The 17,500-nt window shown below is 50.0% G+C and overlaps 2 protein-coding genes and 1 long non-coding RNA gene across 3 annotated transcripts in view; all 3 read right to left on the bottom strand.

The window, feature by feature from the left end:
* The window catches only part of LOC118793712, a 3,041-nt gene extending 1,426 nt beyond the window's left edge, over positions 1–1,615 (bottom strand). Inside the window, exons 1-2 of the long non-coding RNA XR_005005667.1 lie at positions 1,124–1,615; positions 926–1,020 (exon numbers count right to left, since the gene is read on the bottom strand). This is a non-coding gene — a long non-coding RNA (uncharacterized LOC118793712). The remainder of the gene's footprint in view (positions 1–925; positions 1,021–1,123) is intronic.
* A 5,910-nt stretch (positions 1,616–7,525) lies between these two features.
* LOC118791854 (soluble calcium-activated nucleotidase 1-like) lies at positions 7,526–15,826 on the bottom strand. The gene is made up of 4 exons (XM_036549340.1): positions 15,613–15,826; positions 10,205–10,882; positions 8,369–8,572; positions 7,526–7,896 (listed from the first exon to the last, which is right to left on the bottom strand). Exons 2-4 carry the CDS (start codon positions 10,818–10,820, stop codon positions 7,526–7,528), a joined length of 1,191 nt encoding a protein of 396 aa, XP_036405233.1. The 5' UTR covers positions 10,821–10,882; positions 15,613–15,826.
* A 1,086-nt stretch (positions 15,827–16,912) lies between these two features.
* afmid (arylformamidase) overlaps positions 16,913–17,500 on the bottom strand; it is a 6,921-nt gene continuing 6,333 nt past the window's right edge. Inside the window, exon 10 of the mRNA XM_036535592.1 lies at positions 16,913–17,199. Coding sequence (XP_036391485.1) covers positions 17,170–17,199 — 30 coding nt within the window. The 3' untranslated portion in view covers positions 16,913–17,169. The remainder of the gene's footprint in view (positions 17,200–17,500) is intronic.

Below are 17,500 nucleotides of genomic sequence, written 5' to 3'. Positions count from 1 at the left end.
ATCTATGTGTGTTTTTCATTATGCTAATATGATTATTATATTGGGATATATGAAAAGAGCATATATATCAGGACATCTTGTTGACAAACCAGCTTCCCTCTGACATATTTCATTTATCTGTCTGTGTGTGTGTGTGTGTGTGTGTGTGTGTGTGTGTGTCAGTTTGTGTGTGTGTGTGTATCAGTGTGTGTGTGTATCAGTGTATGTATGTGTCAGTGTGCGTGTGTCAGTGTGGGTGTGTCAGTTTGTGTGTGTGTCAGCGTGTGTGTGTATCAGTGTATGTATGTGTCAGTGTGTGTGTGTGTGTCAGTGTGTGTGTGTATCAGTGTATGTATGTGTCAGTGTGTGTGTGTGTGTCAGTGTGTGTGTGTGTCAGTGTGTATGTGTCAGTGTGTGTGTGTCAGTTTGTGTGTGTATGTGTCAGTGTGTGTGCGTGTCAGTGTGTGTATGTGTCAGTGTGTGTATGTGTCAGTGTGTGTGTGTGTCAGTGTGTGTATGTGTCAGTGTGTGTCAGCGTATGTATGTGTCAGTGTGTGTGTGTGTGTCAGTGTATGTATGTGTCAGTGTGTGTGTGTGTAAGTGTGTGTATGTGTCAGTGTATGTATGTGTCAGTGTGTGTGTGTGTGTGTGTGTGTGTGTAAGTGTGTGTATGTGTCAGTGTGTGTGTGTGTGTGTCAGTATGTGTGTGTGTATGGCTTTGGTGATCTACGTAACATGGAAACTATGCAGAAAATGCAGCATCTGTGCCCAGAAGGAATGTTTTTGCAAATTTCTGCACTCTTAGAAAAACTAACAAATAAACCCTTCCAGGACGGTCACTGCTCGTTGGTGTGCAAGGCACATCAGGGAGACCTGAAGTTAAAATAATGAATTTAACCCCTTCTGCTCAACTCACACAGTCATGCTGCAGCTGGTCGCTTCCTACCTGGCCAGGCTCCTACAGAAAGCTCCACTGCCGAAAGAACAAATGGGTCGGGACCCGGTGTGGATCTGGCAGCGACTTCCTACTGGGACTGCTGCCTGCGGAAAGCAGGAGTGAATTCAACGCACAGGTCAAACACATCACCAGGCATCTGCTTCCAAACCCTGCGGTCACGCTGCAACATTTCTGCACTTGGCTGACCTGTGCTGCGTAGCCTCCGTGTGATACAGTTTATGCGGCTGGATGTGCTCACGCGTGGAATTCCTGTTGAGCACCTTGCCTAAGGGCACAGCAGCTGGGCCTTCTGGTTATCAGGCCTTCCTCAAGCACAACGCCTCTCCGCTTCCCCTACAGACAGGGGCAGCACAGAGCCATCTCCCAGTCTCACTGAGGTAGGGGACAGAGACAGTAACGTTCTAGCAACGTCTCCTTAACGCTGTGGAAACATTGTGTCAGAGCTGGGAGCTGGGGGCGGAGTGTGCTGCAGCAGGCTGGGATGGTGGAGAGCCGAAGGTACAGACAGACGGACGGACAGATAACGTCAGTCCTTTAAATACAGCGGCACAGGCTGGAGTGGGGATGCACACTGCACCAGTTTTTTTTTTTTTCATTTTTCCATTTTATCCCCACATTGAAATGCCCAATTCCCCAAATTTTTTGGAATGCCCAATTTGTCATCCATGTTCGGTCCCATTGCACAACCCCCACTGTCAATCCGGGAGAGCGTGGACAAGCACATGCCCTCCTCCGAGACATGTGATGTCAGCCGCTGCTTCTTTTCACACTGCGGTCCACAAGCTATGCTAGCACAGAGATGGAGAAAGACATTTCATATGCAGCTTTGGCACGTGGACCACAGGTGCCCGACCAACCAGCAGGGGTCGCTGTTGCTAATGGGACCGAAGCCTTGGCCGACGTACCCACCGCTATCCCCCGGCAGAACGAAGCCAATGTGTTCCGCCTGAGAGCTCCTGGTCACTGTCGGCTAGTGACACGGCCGGGATCAAACCCGGCCCATAGCGTTCAGTCTACACTCAGAACGAGTGCTTTTACCGGCTGAGCCACTCGGGAGCCCTCCACACTGCACCAGTTTAACCAAGCCCTGTGATGTGCATGCGTGTGTGTGTGTGTTGTATCTGTGTTTGCTTTCATGGGCCACACTACACAGCTCTCTCACACAGCCTCAGAGCAGCTGGTCCTGTCCGTTAGCAGGAGTTGAGTGTCTCTCTCACCCTCACACAGGCAGCTACCACACGCCTCACGTCCTGCATTCGGAGTTTGGTGTGAGGCTGAGCTGACAGGAGTGGCACTAAAGAAAGAGATTAAAGCCCTCAGTGTGGTGGTGTAGAGGAGGGTCCCAGAGCCGGTCTCTGCAGTACAGACTGAGCACACTGTCACACACACACACACAATTTCTCACACACACACACACACACACACACATGAATGTGCGCGCGCGCACACACACACACACACGTGTGAGCGCACACACACCAAAGTCAAAAGTTAAAGTTTTTTACTTGTCACATGCCAAGGTACAATGTACAGTGCAGTGAAATGATGGTTGGCAGCGGGGCAGGAGCTTTTTAAGCTCCTAACAGCAGTCAAGAAGACTCTTTTTTAAACCACACATAGTTCATCAGCCGATTACCAAACAATGGAGGCAAAGCTCCAGATTTGGTTGGAGCCATTACGGAGCATAATGGGAGAGATGCTTCTCTTTATAAATTGCGCTGTTGTCATAAAATGTCGTAAAATATCATTAATATCCTTTGGCGTGGTCTTTCACCTCATTCCCTATGGAACAGCGTTAACCTCCACGTTGCCCTCTAGTGGAAGAAGTGACATGACAGAGATCTGGCCATTACGGACAAAGATGAGAAATAAAAGCTGGCCACACAGGTAGGGCAGTCACGTTCACTCAGAAACATTCTGCGTGATCACTACCAAATGCCAAAGACAGGAATACAACTTATGAATAAAAATACACCTGACCTGAACTCTATTAATGAAATCTTTTTTGAGAGGCATTACAAACTGAAATCCACTTCTAAAATGACATCCGAATAAAGCTGCAATACCGATGAACATTCAGGACTAATTGATAATTACAATGGCTGCAGTTTTAGCAGCCTATGTCATAGATGAATCAAGAACAGGGGAAAAAAAGACCTTCCGATGAATGAAAAAATGATCACAAAAGATCACCTCGGGAGGGACTTACCTCTCTGACAGACGACACCAGCGTCCTCGCTGTGAGAGCAGTCAGTGACACCCCAGCCTTTGAATCCACAGCTGGACAGGGAGGCCTCCCTGCCCCTTCTGTCCAAATCTTCCAGCCAAATAGGGCCAGATCCTGGAACAAGGAGTGCCAACGCCAGAACATCTAACCCCAACCCTACACCGAGGTAAGTCAGCCTGGTTCCAGCTCTACAGTGGGAAAGGGTATAATGAGCCAGCCTGGTTCCAGCTCTACAGTGGGAAAGGGGTATAATGAGCCAGCCTGGTTCCAGCTCTACAGTGGGAAAGGGGTATAATGAGGCAGCCTGGTTCCAGCTCTATAGTGGGAAAGGGTATAATGAGCCAGCCTGGTTCCAGCTCTACAGTGGGAAAGGGGTATAATGAGCCAGCCTGGTTCCAGCTCTACAGTGGGAACAGGGTACCTACACATTTTCCATTTCAAAATTCCATACTTTTCCAGACTCAAATTTCCAGACTTCTTGGTAGATTTTTCAGACCATATTTGACATCTGAGTACAAATAGCTAGATATTTATTATGTAAATAAATGGTTTGAAAATCCAACTGTTAACATGTATGTTACATTCTGACTATGTATGCTATTATGTTGCCAAACAATTGCCAGAAGATTGTAGCTAGATACTGTAGCTCAAACAAATCAATTAACACTAAGCCCAGACAAGTTCAATGCACAGCATTTTATTCAAGCTGCAATGCTAAAACAGTGCAATGTTATTCAGTTTTTGTCATGTATATTTAAATAGCTGTATACCTTCAACCCCTACAGTAACAGAAGCGATGTTCATGTACAATTCACCAGGGAACTAGAAAACAGAACTAAAGTCCATTGACTTTGCTTCATTGGCTATTAGATGGAGTAAAACATAAAACATACTTGTAAACACTGTTTAACACAGGCGTAGAGGCAGCTCTGTGTAGGAGCGTGCGTTCAGTCGCACGCCACACTTCTTACCTTGCTTTCAATGACATCGAGCTCGCTCTGGCCCGCGCTCTCTCACACAGTGGTAAACATTTTGGCTGTGCTGGCTGCATGCTCAGCCAAAAAAAAAGTTCAGTTTATCACACAGCGGCAGGTGCCTTTCAGCACTCCCCCCCTCCGGCAGGCTTGCATCGCCCTCCCCCCCAGACGAAAGTAATAGCACATCACTGCTGCACTGGTGCATCTGAACTCAGATTCTCTCTGCAATTCACACACAGCTTCAAAACCATAACTCTGTGAGCGAGTGGTGGATTTGGGCCCCCTGGTGGCGGAGCGGTGTAAGGGGAAGGCAGGTGACGTCACGTGTGTGATCATGTGACTCACCTAGTCCGTACGTCCCCCCCTGCGCGGCAGACTGAGTGTCGAGGAAGCCCAGCTGACGGCACACCACTCGCGCCTCGGGCACGCCCCAGCCATCGTCACACATGACGACCAGCCGCACGCTCCCATCCTGCAACGCTGCAAAGAGGAGGGGCTATACTGTCAATCACCCGCCCTGCACCAATCACAGCACAGAGGCCCCCCCTCCACCCTCCCAGCTGCTTTTCTACATCAACTAACTTCCTTTTATTTATGTTACACCATAATTATTCACTCTCCTGCATCATTATCACCAACATTATTATTATTATTATCATTATTATTATTGTTTACTGTCTTAGCTGATGCCCTTGTCTAAGGCAATAAAATCACATCATTTATACATCATACACTTCTGCAGCTGGTTACAGTGGGTACAACAACACTGCCGCACACCTGAGCCTCGAGCCCTGTGGAAAGAGCCTCGGGGCAGTACTCACCGGAGGACAGACAGAGGGACAGACAGACAGACAGCAGGAGGGGAGCAGGACTATGCACTACCCACGCCATTTTCCACAGGGTCCAGAGCCAGTCTCAGCAAGGAGAACAGCCTCTTCCCCTCCGTGGAGCAGACTAAAACGCGTGTGCCTTTTTGGAGGGGACATCCCCTACATTGGGAATGTAGGGCTTTTTACACATGAACAGAGATAACTGCAGAAACATTCACAAACATACACAGGTATTTATAGGCATGAAGGATGGCAACCTGATGGAGAACCTAACACTAATGTTCAAAGCACCAGAGTATGAGCAATCAGAATCACCGATTTCTGCTATTCTGGTTTCTGGTTTTTGGTTTCCCATTTCCATTTTTAGTGATTGTGAATGGAAAATATTTGTTTGCCAGTATTATTTTTTCAAGCATTATTTAAATTAGTATTATTTATCCCAGATGGGACGCCAAGAGCAGGAAGTTGTGATGTTTCATTATGAACGCGGTAAAGTCATGAATACTTAAATATCATTATTAATTTAACATTTTTAACTTGCTTACGTGCCTGTGGTTACGCGCATATCCATGCAAATTATTATGCACTGTAATATCAGCACTAGGTGGAAAATGCAGAAAATCTGGGAGCGATGATAAAGTAGGAGGAAGCATAGTCTACCCGCTGTACAACCAGCAACCAAATGAATACCTGCTATAAAAACAGCCAATGCAGGATTGCCGAAAGTATGGCTTTAGTCCCCAAATCTCTGTTTTCCCAGTCCGAATCCAGGAGGACCCTTCAAAAATGACCGGTCGAAAACAGATTAACAGAATACTCTTTGGACTGATCGTTCCTTTGTTGTGTCAGTAGCGCTGTTTCTAAATTAAGACCAGCTATTTTTTATACGTGGTTAAACTTTAACATGGTATCTTGTCTTTGTCATTTTATTACCAAATTCCTCGAATTGGAACATGTTTTGCTACTGGTTCTGGTGTGGGACTAATCTAGGCTTCGTCTCAAAACTGTTTCCCTATTTAAAAAAGAAGATGTAATCTAATTGTTTACCGCACTCGTTCGCTCTACCAGCTAGCTTGTACCTTTTCTGGCCAACCATTGAAACCTGGTCATGCAGCGCTTCTGATGTTGTTGACTCCTTATGGTTTTTCGTATTCTGCCTCACTTGTAAGTCGCTTTGGATAAAAGCGTCTGCCAAACGAATAAATGTAAATGTAACTGTCACACTGTATGCATATATAATAGCTTTATGGTAATCTGTTTGCAGCGCACCACAAAATGATTTGATTTGATTGAATTTACAGTGGACGGCCGGTGCAGGGGAGGAAACAGCTCATGTCAGCTCTGGATGAGACCTCTGGCCAGAAAGATTGGCGCAATAATTAAATTATAGTGAATCGTATTCACATAGCTATCCGTAAGAGAAAACAATAATAATTTAATTATTACCAACATTAGGATATACCACTTTCCTAAATAAAGAATGTTTTTTCTATTAAATTTTGCCATTTAGTAGGATCGCCAAGAGGGCAGCACAAATTCCATGTAATGAAGTTTCATGAAACACACAGGACAAAGCTGACGCAGGTCAGTTCTGCACTTGCGACGTACTGGACGTGAACTGCATTAGCTCGTACAAAACACCCGAAAAACGTGAGCTACAATGCTGGGGCACTCATCTGCCGTCACACTTCCGTTTTAAATCCCGACCGTAAACCAACAGCACCGTACACTCATTTACCAAACACCATACCGCGAGTGAGGCGCAGAAGCCGGTCAGCGGGAAACTGATGCTGAAGTAGCTAATGTTATCTTTAAAAACGCAGTCTGTAACTGACACCTGTCACCGACAGGGGAGGCGGCGACCAAATCTGAAGAAAAGTGACACCCCCTCCTGCCTTGCGGTTGTTAGACTCTCATGCGATTTCAGCTGTAGGCGGAGTTATTAGATTGGTCTGATGTTGATGTGGACCGTAGTTTACAAGCTGAGAAACCCTCTCTAATATTCACCAAAGAAAGACAGAGTCAAAGTTTTTTCCCCACAGACATTTTACTGAAAGGAAATAAAAGAATATATTAACCACAAAGTTTTGCACTTGGAATTTGTGTAAATGATGAAATGTGATAAATATTTAAACTACAATTAAAATAAGAAAGAAAAAGATTTACATTAATGAAAAAGAGCTAAACAAAATCACACAGAGAGGAGCTGTTTGTTCAGTGGTTTTTCTTGCCGTGGTATGTGCCTGGCTCCCCTGTCTGTCAGACCACTGTTGGCTGTGCTGGACACGATGACACAGGCAGTCAGGAAACCTCTCCCTGACTCTCCACACTCATCACCTGGGCTGTACAGTGAAGTATGTGAGCGCAGTCACCTCGAGTCCTGCAGTATCTGCTAGTTGAATTCTCAGCTGGGCTGTCCTGCTCTTACAGTGAGAGGCAGAGCTGTCACACGACACAGGCCAGCAGCCGGGTCTTTCCTGCACTCTGTCTCTGGAGGCTGCAGCTGTCCCAGGGCTCGTCGACCCGCCCAGGCCACAGGCCCTTTCGCGTCCCGCTAGATAAACTCCAGCCCCTCGTACTTGACGTCGCCAATCTTGGTCTCGGGCAGCAAGATCCTGCCGTCCAGGGCAAAGGCCAGCATGTAGGTGGCGATGCTGCCCGCGTCCTCCTCCGACTTCAGGGCCAGGACGATCTGGTCATCGGTGCCGGGGACGAATTTGAAGGAGGAGAAGCCGTGGGTGGGGTTGAGCGGGCCCACGCGCTGGGCGGTGATGTGGCGGAAGCCGGGCGAGCAGCTGAGCAGCAGGTTGGTCCCGCGCCGCTCGTCGGCGGCCTCGTCGTAGCGCTCGGAGCTGGCGCGCCGTGGCAGGAAGAACCAGCGCTGCAGCACGGGGCTCCATGCCGCCGACTCGTGGATCAGGTAACCTGCGGAGGAGCCAGCAGCCACAAATGACCTTCGCCCCCTGACCCCTGACCCCCGTGACAGTATCTGTTAGCAAGAGAGCCCTCGCCGCCTCTGCAGTGATGCCGGTGAGGTGAAGAGGATTGGGAAAAACATGCCACTCCACTAGCTGCTTCAGTGGGTGTTCAGACAATAAAAAACAGCCAGACCTAGAGGCGTGGTGCACCTCAAAGTAATGTGGTGCAAAGTAATCAGTGGTGCTACAGATAATGGTCCGCTTTGTGGTTCTGTCACAATTTTCTTTGTAAATTTGGGGGTAAAATGCCAAGCGGCATCCCCAAAGGAAAAGAAGTATGATTTACCTGTATTCCACAGTTTTGTGTTACTCTAAAACATTCAGCATCGTTTATAGCAGTCCTTACAGAGGCAGGACAGAAGAAAAGGCAGGCGGCTACACCCCACTGCACCTGTGACCCCGCCCGTTCCGGGCCTCACCTGGTGGGCTGATCCCGGCCGCGCTCCGCAGGGCGTTGTAGTGGGCCACCCAGTTCTCATGCTGCACGTCGCCACGGTAACCCACCACCTTCACCCACTCTGGGTTGTCGTTGACGACCTCCCCCGTGGTGGTAGTCCACTCCTTCCCGAGCCCGCCCACATACAGGTGCTCGCCCTTCACGGCCAGCCACTCCGCTTTGAACCCTGAGAGGAGAGAGGGGTCAGAGGTCACGGCTAGCCACTCCGCTTTGAACCCTGAGAGGGAGAGAGGGGTCAGAGGTCACGGCCAGCCACTCCGCTTTGAACCCTGAGAGGGAGAGAGGGGTCAGAGGTCACGGCCAGCCACTCCGCTTTGAACCCTGGGAGGGAGAGGGGGGTCAGAGGTCACAACAGAGGGGCAGAAATGAGCAGAAAAAGAAACGCAGCCCAGCAGGACTGAAATGCCAAATCTTTATAACTACTGATTCACCGCTCTTATCCAGAGCAGTTTGCCGGGCCGCCATGTTGAGGGAATGGGGAAACCTGCCGTAAATCAAGCGGTAGGACCGGGCTACTGAGCAGCGGTTAGCACAGGCATCACTCTGAAAAACAGTGCCAACTTAACCAATCGGATGCAAGTTTACAATCACAAAGGAAAACCTGTCCTAATCTCATGTCATAGAACATGCCTAAGTAAAGAATCAGAACCTTGTGAGAGCTCTATACCCTCCAACTCTCTCTTGCTCCTACTGTAACACATAGCAGAATGCTGTATGTTATGTAAAGACTCTTGCTATCGGTTGTGAAACTGACAATGTGATATCATTTCTGCTCTCAGCATAACCTTGCTGTTCCCTGCTTTGAAAGTCACTCTTGGTAAGAGCGTCTCCTAAATGACTAAACATGAATATGTTGTGACTGTGTCATCCTGTTTGTCAGACACAAGGCCCACTTGCGTCTGTGTTATCCTGTTTGGTTACTGATGTCCTTAGGAATCCTTAAATGTTTTGTCCTTTACCCCTTCAGTTATTTTTTTAAGACGTCTCCACGGTAGCTACTGAACATATCTTTTTGTCGTCAGTGTGTGTATCATGTGGAAATTCGGGTGAAGAGGTCAGAGAGTGGTCTTCACGCCCTCTTCACACCAGCTCTGCAGCTCCCTAATAAACCAGGACTGGTCATTCTCGGGGCTCATTACCATTCTTTACAGTACAACACGGCAAGCACAGAATATGGCCGTCAGTACAGCTGCATTTAACCACATTTAGCTGTAGGTCAGTGCAGGTGTGCAGGTGTGCCGGTAGCCGACAGGCCGGAAGATGCCCACAGGTGAGCAGAGAGAGGATGTGATATAACAGGAAGGCTGCACCCTGACGAAGTTTGGCTGTTAGGGAAGTTAACGTATGCTGATGTGGAAATCTTACCACTCTAGTGACTAGGTATTTTCTGGAGGTGAATAAGAGATTATTTAACACAGGTAGGGAGCTCAATACTACAAACATGTGTGAATGCGTACCAACTCAGAGCAGCAGCTAATACAGCTACTGAAGGTACAGAATTCAAACAAAAAGCTGCGAGTGTTTATGTGACCTTAGACTCACTCCCTCTCCAAGGAATTACCTCATCCTGACATTCTTTTTTTTCTGTAACTTCGTTACCTTGAACATTGACGATAAAACTCTCTCGTATCGTATCTGACTCTCATGACACTCCTGATAGGTGCGTACATCGGAGACTGGCGGCAGCTCTGCTGTAACGAGCGGGGGAGGTGAGGGCTGAGGCAGGACCAGGCTGCACCCCGCTGTGACCCCCCCGGGCCCTGGGCTGCAGGTGTGAGGGCGCAGACCCCCCGCTCACCTTTAGAGACCGTCCCGTCCCCATCAGGAAGGATCACCCAGGGAACGGCCCTGTCGCCGTCGATGTGGTAGACCACGCCCGTGCGGTCATCCACACTGTAGAGCCGCCCGTTGAAGGCCACCAGCTCTGACAGCTCCATGCCCCGCCCCTTCTCGGCCAGGTGGGTCTCCAGCACCACCTGCTCCGGGTCCCACTCCACTGCCACCCTGTCGCCGCTCTCTGACACCAGCAGATGGCCCCGTCGCAGGTAGCTGAACCAGGTGAGGTCCTTATCACTGCGGGAGGCGGTGTCCAGGTCGGCGATGACGGCGATGCGGTACCGAACCCCCTGAGGGGTGCGCTCGGGCGGGCTGAGGGGGTAGGTGTCATTGTAGCGCCCCTCCCCCCTTGCCCCCACCCACCCCAGCCGGCCATAGCGCCGGCCCCGCCCATCGCCGTGGGGGGGTCTCTGTCCCACGCCGCCCCCTGCTGTGCGGTGGGTGTACAGCAGCAGGGCCAGTGCCAGCAGCACAGCCACCGCCACTGCCCGCCACCGCGGCCGGAAGCGTGGGTCCAGCGCCGTGCTCAGGGAGGCCAGCAGGGGGAGCTGTCGGACGGAGATGCCCAGCGGGATCATAGAGCCGTGCTGCTCCGGCGGGGCGTGGCCCGGGCCGTCAGCGGATGAGGCATCGGAGGGACCTGCGGGGCCAGGAAGAGAGAGAGATTCAGGGAAAGAGAGGCACGTGAGGAAAAGAAGGATATAAGCACCTCCGATCCCCTCAGAGTTCCTTTGTATGATTCACCTCATCACTGCCGAATCGCACAGCATGCCTCATGCACCCGGAGCTGCTCTACAGAGAGCTGAACATGCAGCAGCCAGGACTGCCCGAGCTTTCAGCACAAACACCACACAGGGAGGCGGGAGCTCACTGTCTCACTGCCACTCGGACCTGATCACATTTCCCAGCAACATCAGAAGCGAAATTCCCGAGGTCCTCAGGGAAACTTTTACAATAGGACGGTCTGCCATGCTGACAAACCTGTTCTTCTACCTTCTCAGCCAGTGCAGGAGTGGTCACACATTCCCTCTGTGCTCAGGAACCTTTCTCCAGAACTCTTTTAACCTTCAGCAGGGAGATCGGTTACACGTGGGGGTGAAACTGTTCAGCTCCCAGCCCCATGCTGCACAAAGCTACACGCTGCCTGTGAACTGCGTGACCCTGAGCTCCCGCTGAAGCCGCACACGCAAACGCCGCTCAAAGGCTACGCTCCGACTGAGAGCAGGACAGCACACCCAACCACAGAAAGCAAGGGACGTTTGTAAGTGTTGATGGGAGCCAGAGTTTTTGATTGGTTTCCTCAACGACCTCAAACCGTGTGAGACCGATGCTGTGTGCTGAAGCTGCCGAGAGAGAGAGAAAATGACAGCAGCACTGTGTCATAAGCACAGCTCTGTGTGGCTCTTACTAACAGAATCCTAAATATTCCCACTCAAAACCTCACAAAATCAACACGTCCAAACCCAGGTCCGCATGACTCAACACACTAAGGAAGCGGCGTGCTGAAGGAGACGCAGAGACCCCCAGTCCCACCGCTCTCTCCACACACTCGGCCAGCAGGGAAAGGTGAAAACTAAAACTAAGTTATGAAAACTAAATAAATAGGAACAAACAGGTTCCTAAACTCCTGTATTCACCTAGGCTGTGAACAGACAGATGAATATGAACCTTTACAGAGGTCACCATGTGTCAGAAAGCGCAAAGATACTTGAATGCCATATACATGAAAGATCAAAGGTCACACATAGTCACAGGGACAGAGGTCATGCTCTCGGGTTGAACCTGAGACACTGTGAGAGAGAGAGGGCCTGGCAGTGAGTCCCGGGACAGAGACAGCCCCAGGTGAAAGCTGACTCCACAGGTATTGGAGCACAGCTGTCAGGGGTAACGCCCCCTATTTGAACCCCTGCTCCTCCACCTTTCAGCGGCATTTCAATCCCACCCGCGGGAGAGAACTGAGGCTGTGCAGAGGCTCTGATCCTCAGCTCATCTGGCTGCTCGGGCCAGCCTGTCCACAGTGACGGCGGCGATCCAGAGTGCCGATTGCTCAAACGCTTCCCTGGCTTCTGACACTGAAACGTAGATACAGCTGAGTCTTCCTGTATGACACCCGTTTTCACTGCAGGGGCGAATATCCACCTAGTCAGGTCCAGAGTGTAAAGGTTTCAGGGCTGTGCACCCAGACACTAAGGTGGTCAGAGAAAGACAAATCTCAAATGCAGGTGTGTAGATACACTCTCCCTCTCACACACACGCACGCATGCATGCACTCACGCACACACACACCTCTGATGTCAATCTGTGTAGCAACACCTCCCTGCGACCCGCGCTCAGCTGGTGCGGGACACTCCACCGGGCCCCCGTCTGTCAATGGCCCCTTTCAGCAGCGCCCCCCCTCCCTAAACACAGCTCCTTTATGGAGTCACCATGGCTCAGGCTATGAGGAGGGGAGGGTCCTCACTGAGTGACAGCACCACGGCCCAATCATCATGTGGGAGACGTGCTGCACCAATAGCAAGCAGAGGCCGGAGCCCCAGTGAGATGCATAAATCGACACTGCGGCCCCGCTGTACGCGGTGCGGAACCTCCGCTTGACGCACTCTGACCTTTCCCTCGACACCCTCGGCGCCTGAGCTCTCTCCCTGTCACGGTTTTGGACTTTCTCAGAGGAGCTTATTCGCCTTTGAAAATAAAACTTCCTATTTGAACTCACGGCACAGCCCACCTCTCCTAAAGGTACCCACCTACAGCAGCTCCGTAACTCTCACAGGAGCAGTTTCAATACTTAAAATTAACGATACAAACTGTGAGTCCCCCGCGGCTCGGACAGTAAGGGCTGGCTGTGTCAGCCCGGGTTCGAAACTCGCTATGTCAGCCGCCCGCAGCGGTAGAACAAATCGGCTTTGTTCTTCCAGGGTTGGCGTGGCCAGGTCACACAAGGCTCTCTGGTTATAATGCTCACGCACTGTGACTCCCTCAGCTGCCTGTGAGTTACTCAGATAGGGTCAGGAGGGTAAGCCCACCCTCTGCTCAATGCCTCCCTCCTGGTGCACTGTGGGACTTGTAGTATGAGCAGTGTTGGCACTGGCCTGCATGTCAGCTGCAGGACTACATGTACCTGGCCTTGTGCTCTCGCTCGGGTGCAAAGGCTGTTGGAGTGGGGGGAGCTGGTTTTCACAAGTATTCACAAGTATTCTCAAGGGGAAAAACACTAGGAAAAATGTGGGTTGAATTACCTGTTATAAATAACTCATTATTGGTCGTTAAAGCTAACACCATGCCTCACGGGCCTACTCTAGGCACACCTGCAGATTTGCGACCACTTGAGGTGTGGCCTGTGGCTGCAGAGATGATGCTGAAACTTCCTGGGGGAAAGTTCAAAGGTCAGCTCCATTATTCTTGCCTAGAGAAGTGCTGCCAGGTCGAGCCCAGGGGACACTCACACGTCCCCACTCAAAGGGAGAGGAAAAAATGCTGTGTGCTTTCCCTCCACAGTGCTTGGAGCTGGCCGATTTGCCTCTGCCACTCCACAGGAAATGGAAGGTTTTCAGACAGTTTCAGGCTGAACCTCGCGACGGGAACGGACAGTTAACTGCATGTGCAGAGCGCTGATCGCCGTTTCCTGAACACGTTTCTTGAATATAAAGCGCACTGTTGCACTGAACTGTAATTCTCCTGTTTCCTGTGGTGGATGGAGCAGTGTGGTGTAGCAGTAAGGAGCAGCAGTGTGGTGTAGCAGTAAGGAGCAGCAGTGTGGTGTAGTGGTAAGGAGCAGCAGTGTGGTGTAGCAGTAAGGAGCAGCAGTGTGGTGTAGCGGTAAGGAGCAGCAGTGTGGTGTAGTGGTAAGGAGCAGCAGTGTGGTGTAGCAGTAAGGAGCAGCAGTGTGGTGTAGTGGTAAGGAGCAGCAGTGTGGTGTAGCAGTAAGGAGCAGCAGTGTGGTGTAGCGGTAAGGAGCAGGTCTGATAACCAAAAAGTTGCAGGGTTGATTCCCAGCTGGGACACTTCTGTTGTAACGGGAAACGTTGTATAAGGAAATGTATTCACCTTGTGTAATCTTAGAGGAGCTGAGGAATTTCCCTGTGCCAGGCCCTTGAAATTTGAACACCTGATTAACTCTGGACAAAATCAGCAGGATTAACATAGAATACAATGAACTCCATTCCTGGCCTTCTTGCAAAGCCACGACATGTGCAGAATTTCCCACCTAAGAAAAAAAATGTGAAAGGTAACGCAGTGTCCTCAAACCCTTACCGGCAAACAAAACAGCAGCTCCTCTGTAACCAAGGCTACATTCAAGCGTGATCACCCTCACCCGCGTACACCCTTGCCCCAGAATCCAAGGGAAATGCACCGCCCCATCTGGGCCTTCCTGGACAAACACAACTTCAGCAGTCACAGCGGACCGCGAAGAGACGGCGCAGGGGAGGCGAACGGATCAGTTACACACACTGCCCCGGTAATCAACAAAGCGCCATAAAATATTCATACGAGTCCTTGTGCTTTTCTTTCACCTGATCTTGTGCCGACCCTTAGTCCTGTTACATTACACCGCTGTTCTCCGAAGCACAGTTCAGAAAACCCAGTTTTCACTCCGCTCAGGAACTGGGTCTACTTTTGCACGCCAGCACTTCCACGTACAGGTCGGTAAAAGCAGTGACTTTAAAGAGAACTTAACAGTATCGCCTGGCGGAATCACCAATGTTGCTTAGATACGCTACACCAGATACTCGCGTAGCGTGGATACAGTATTCGGCATGGGAACGATACGCGCCCTAAGGACAGGTAGATACGATGATTAGGTCGACTTTTCCAGTGAGTCAAGAGCACAATCAATTCAACCGTTTGCTTCCTTTCCTTTAACATAAAACTAACAGTTATGGATGCACGCGCTAGCTACATTATGATTGTGGAGATAGTTGATATGCTGAAGGCGAAGTATTTTATATTTATTTATTATTTTTACATACGTGGGAAACTCCACGGGTAACTCTACACAGTGCAGTAAGTAGCAACGCCCCTTCACACATAAACGGAGTGACCTCCATTCCACTGAAATTCCCCGCGTGCTGTGCGGCCCCGTTTCACCAAACAAAAATCTAATTAAAGACTTTGCAAAATTTACTCAAAGATACCCCCCCCCCCCCCCCCAACCCCCAACCCCCAACCCCCAACCAATCTATGGGTAATGCATTCTAACGAATTGAGCAAAACCATCCGACTACTGGACAGCCGGTGAGCTGGCAACCTCAGTAACTCCTCAGCTTTCTTAAGAAACTGGCCAGTTAATAGGATTGAGCGAACCGCTAAAGCCGCACCGCCGGCTGCTCGCCCAGGCGCAGCGGCCCCATGCAGCGGCAGGTCGGTACTCACAGGGGGCGGTGAGTCTCCAAGCGTCGGGCCGAGGCGTGTTTTTGGTGGTGGAAACGCGGCGCTTCGGGGGTGCCCTACCCCCGCTCCATCGTGTGCACAGCGCTGGTGCAGCCAGCGCTTCCTCTCGCGTCCCGCGTCTGTCAGGATCGGCGGCGACAGCGCATCGATCGCGGAACCGCCTACCCGACGCATGCTGCGTAATCCGAGCGCAGGGCTCGCCTCAGCTCCGCCCTGACCTTCTCCGGTGTCCCGCTGGGTCTCTCCGTGCTTGTTAATGTGGACTCAACTCGAGACTCCGGGCCCGAGAACGGGGTGCACACTTTGGTCTCGTTGGCAGTTTTTCCTCAGGTTCAGATGTAGGACATCAGCTTAACTCTGCAGGTGAGCCCGGAGGCTGGCACGCTACGGTGTGCTTTCAGCAGGCATCCCCAAACGGGCGTACCACCCGAGTTCCCGGGACGAAAGACAGGGTCGCCTTTATTTCGCACAACAATGCTGTCTTTCACGGGCCGTTCGCATTGCAGAGGCGGCCAAACGGCTCATGGCACGAACGCTCAGTGAGGATTCAAACGATCCAAAACCGCTTTAAACCCACAGGTACAATCTGACCAAACTGCACGAATATCTATATATATCCAAATATGATGCATAACAAGCTAAAATACACATACAAACATTCGAACATTATCTGTTAGGTGTTTTTTTTTATTGCAGCGACGAAACAGACAACATAAACAAAACCAATCAGGAAAACAAGAGTTAGCATATTCTTTCAGCATCGCAAGACAAAGTCGTATAGTTTTACTTACAATAATTTAAATTGTCTTTTTGAACAAATAAATCGTTACAGTGAAAGCTACCACTTACAGACAAAAGAAAAGTAATTGTTTGGTGCAAAAATATAACTTGTCCGATAGTTATATTACACATTTTAGTAAGATATTTTCAAGAGTTATATTCAGAGAATATGGTGCACATCTTCAAACACTCCACGTATGCAGAACTATATAATCTTTTGCATTTTAAAACAATTTCGGTAATATCTGCATCAGTGGGTTGTATTTGTAAGCATTCCTTCATCTGATAAGAATATGAAGACAGATTACGTAGTATGAGGAAAATACATTTACAGCATGATAAAACTCTAAACCTCATTATAACTGAGGGAAAGGGTTAATCCTTTATTCATAGAACACCAATGAAAGCGAGTGTGTGTGCTTCCTGAAACTACCGCACAGTGACGTGTCTTTTACTTTGCCACTAACAGGACAGTAAAAGATCCAGGAGGAACACTGGGGGGGGGGGGGGGGGGGTGTGGCTTCCTGAACCAAACAGTGTTTTGTTGTGGCGAGCCAAGTATTTTGATTTGTTGAAGGTCAGGGTAGATCCATCTCATTGTGGATCCATGAAACTGCACTCTCTTCTTGCTAGGTGTGATGCCTGGTTGGGTGATCTGAATGTTGTCATCCAAGCCCTGCTGATTCATGGGAAATTAACAAGAGGAAGTGAGTGGGCATGAGGAAGCAGAGCATTCTGGGTAAGGGGCTTTGTGTTGGCTCAGCTTTTCCCCATCATCTTCAGGAGGAGCTGCAAGGGGGCGAAAAAAAACAAAAACAAACGTAACATTTAATGTAGGAGGTCGCAAACTGCCAACAGCGTCAGCAATATAACTGCGTAAGCAGCTCTTCTGTCCCATACAGGTGATGCTCAAAACGTCAGCACAACATCTCAGTAACACTGCTGCAAAGCATGGCTGGGATGGGGTGTGGCGCTGCTGTGATGTCACAGGAGGGTGAGGGGAATGCTGGGATGGGGTGTGGCGCTGCTGTGATATCACTGGAGGGTGAGGGGAATGCTGGGATGGGGTGTGGCGCTGCTGTGATGTCAC

The sequence above is a fragment of the Megalops cyprinoides genome, chromosome 1 (genome assembly GCF_013368585.1).
Source record: "Megalops cyprinoides isolate fMegCyp1 chromosome 1, fMegCyp1.pri, whole genome shotgun sequence".
Taxonomy (NCBI): domain Eukaryota; kingdom Metazoa; phylum Chordata; class Actinopteri; order Elopiformes; family Megalopidae; genus Megalops; species Megalops cyprinoides.
The sequence above is the reverse complement of the archived record's forward strand: the minus strand, read 5'-3'. Positions and strand labels throughout refer to the sequence as shown.

What these genes read in the sequence shown, in the direction of transcription:
- LOC118791854 (XM_036549340.1), bottom strand. Translation starts at nt 10,820, where the DNA reads ATGATCCCGCTGGGCATCTCCGTCCGACAGCTCCCCCTGCTGGCCTCC. An exon ending in GGACGGGACGGTCTCTAAAG is followed by an intron (nt 8,573 to 10,204) that starts GTGAGCGGGGGG and finishes CTCTCCTCTCAG; the next exon opens with GGTTCAAAGCGGAGTGGCTG. An exon ending in GGCCGGGATCAGCCCACCAG is followed by an intron (nt 7,897 to 8,368) that starts GTGAGGCCCGGA and finishes GCTCCTCCGCAG; the next exon opens with GTTACCTGATCCACGAGTCG.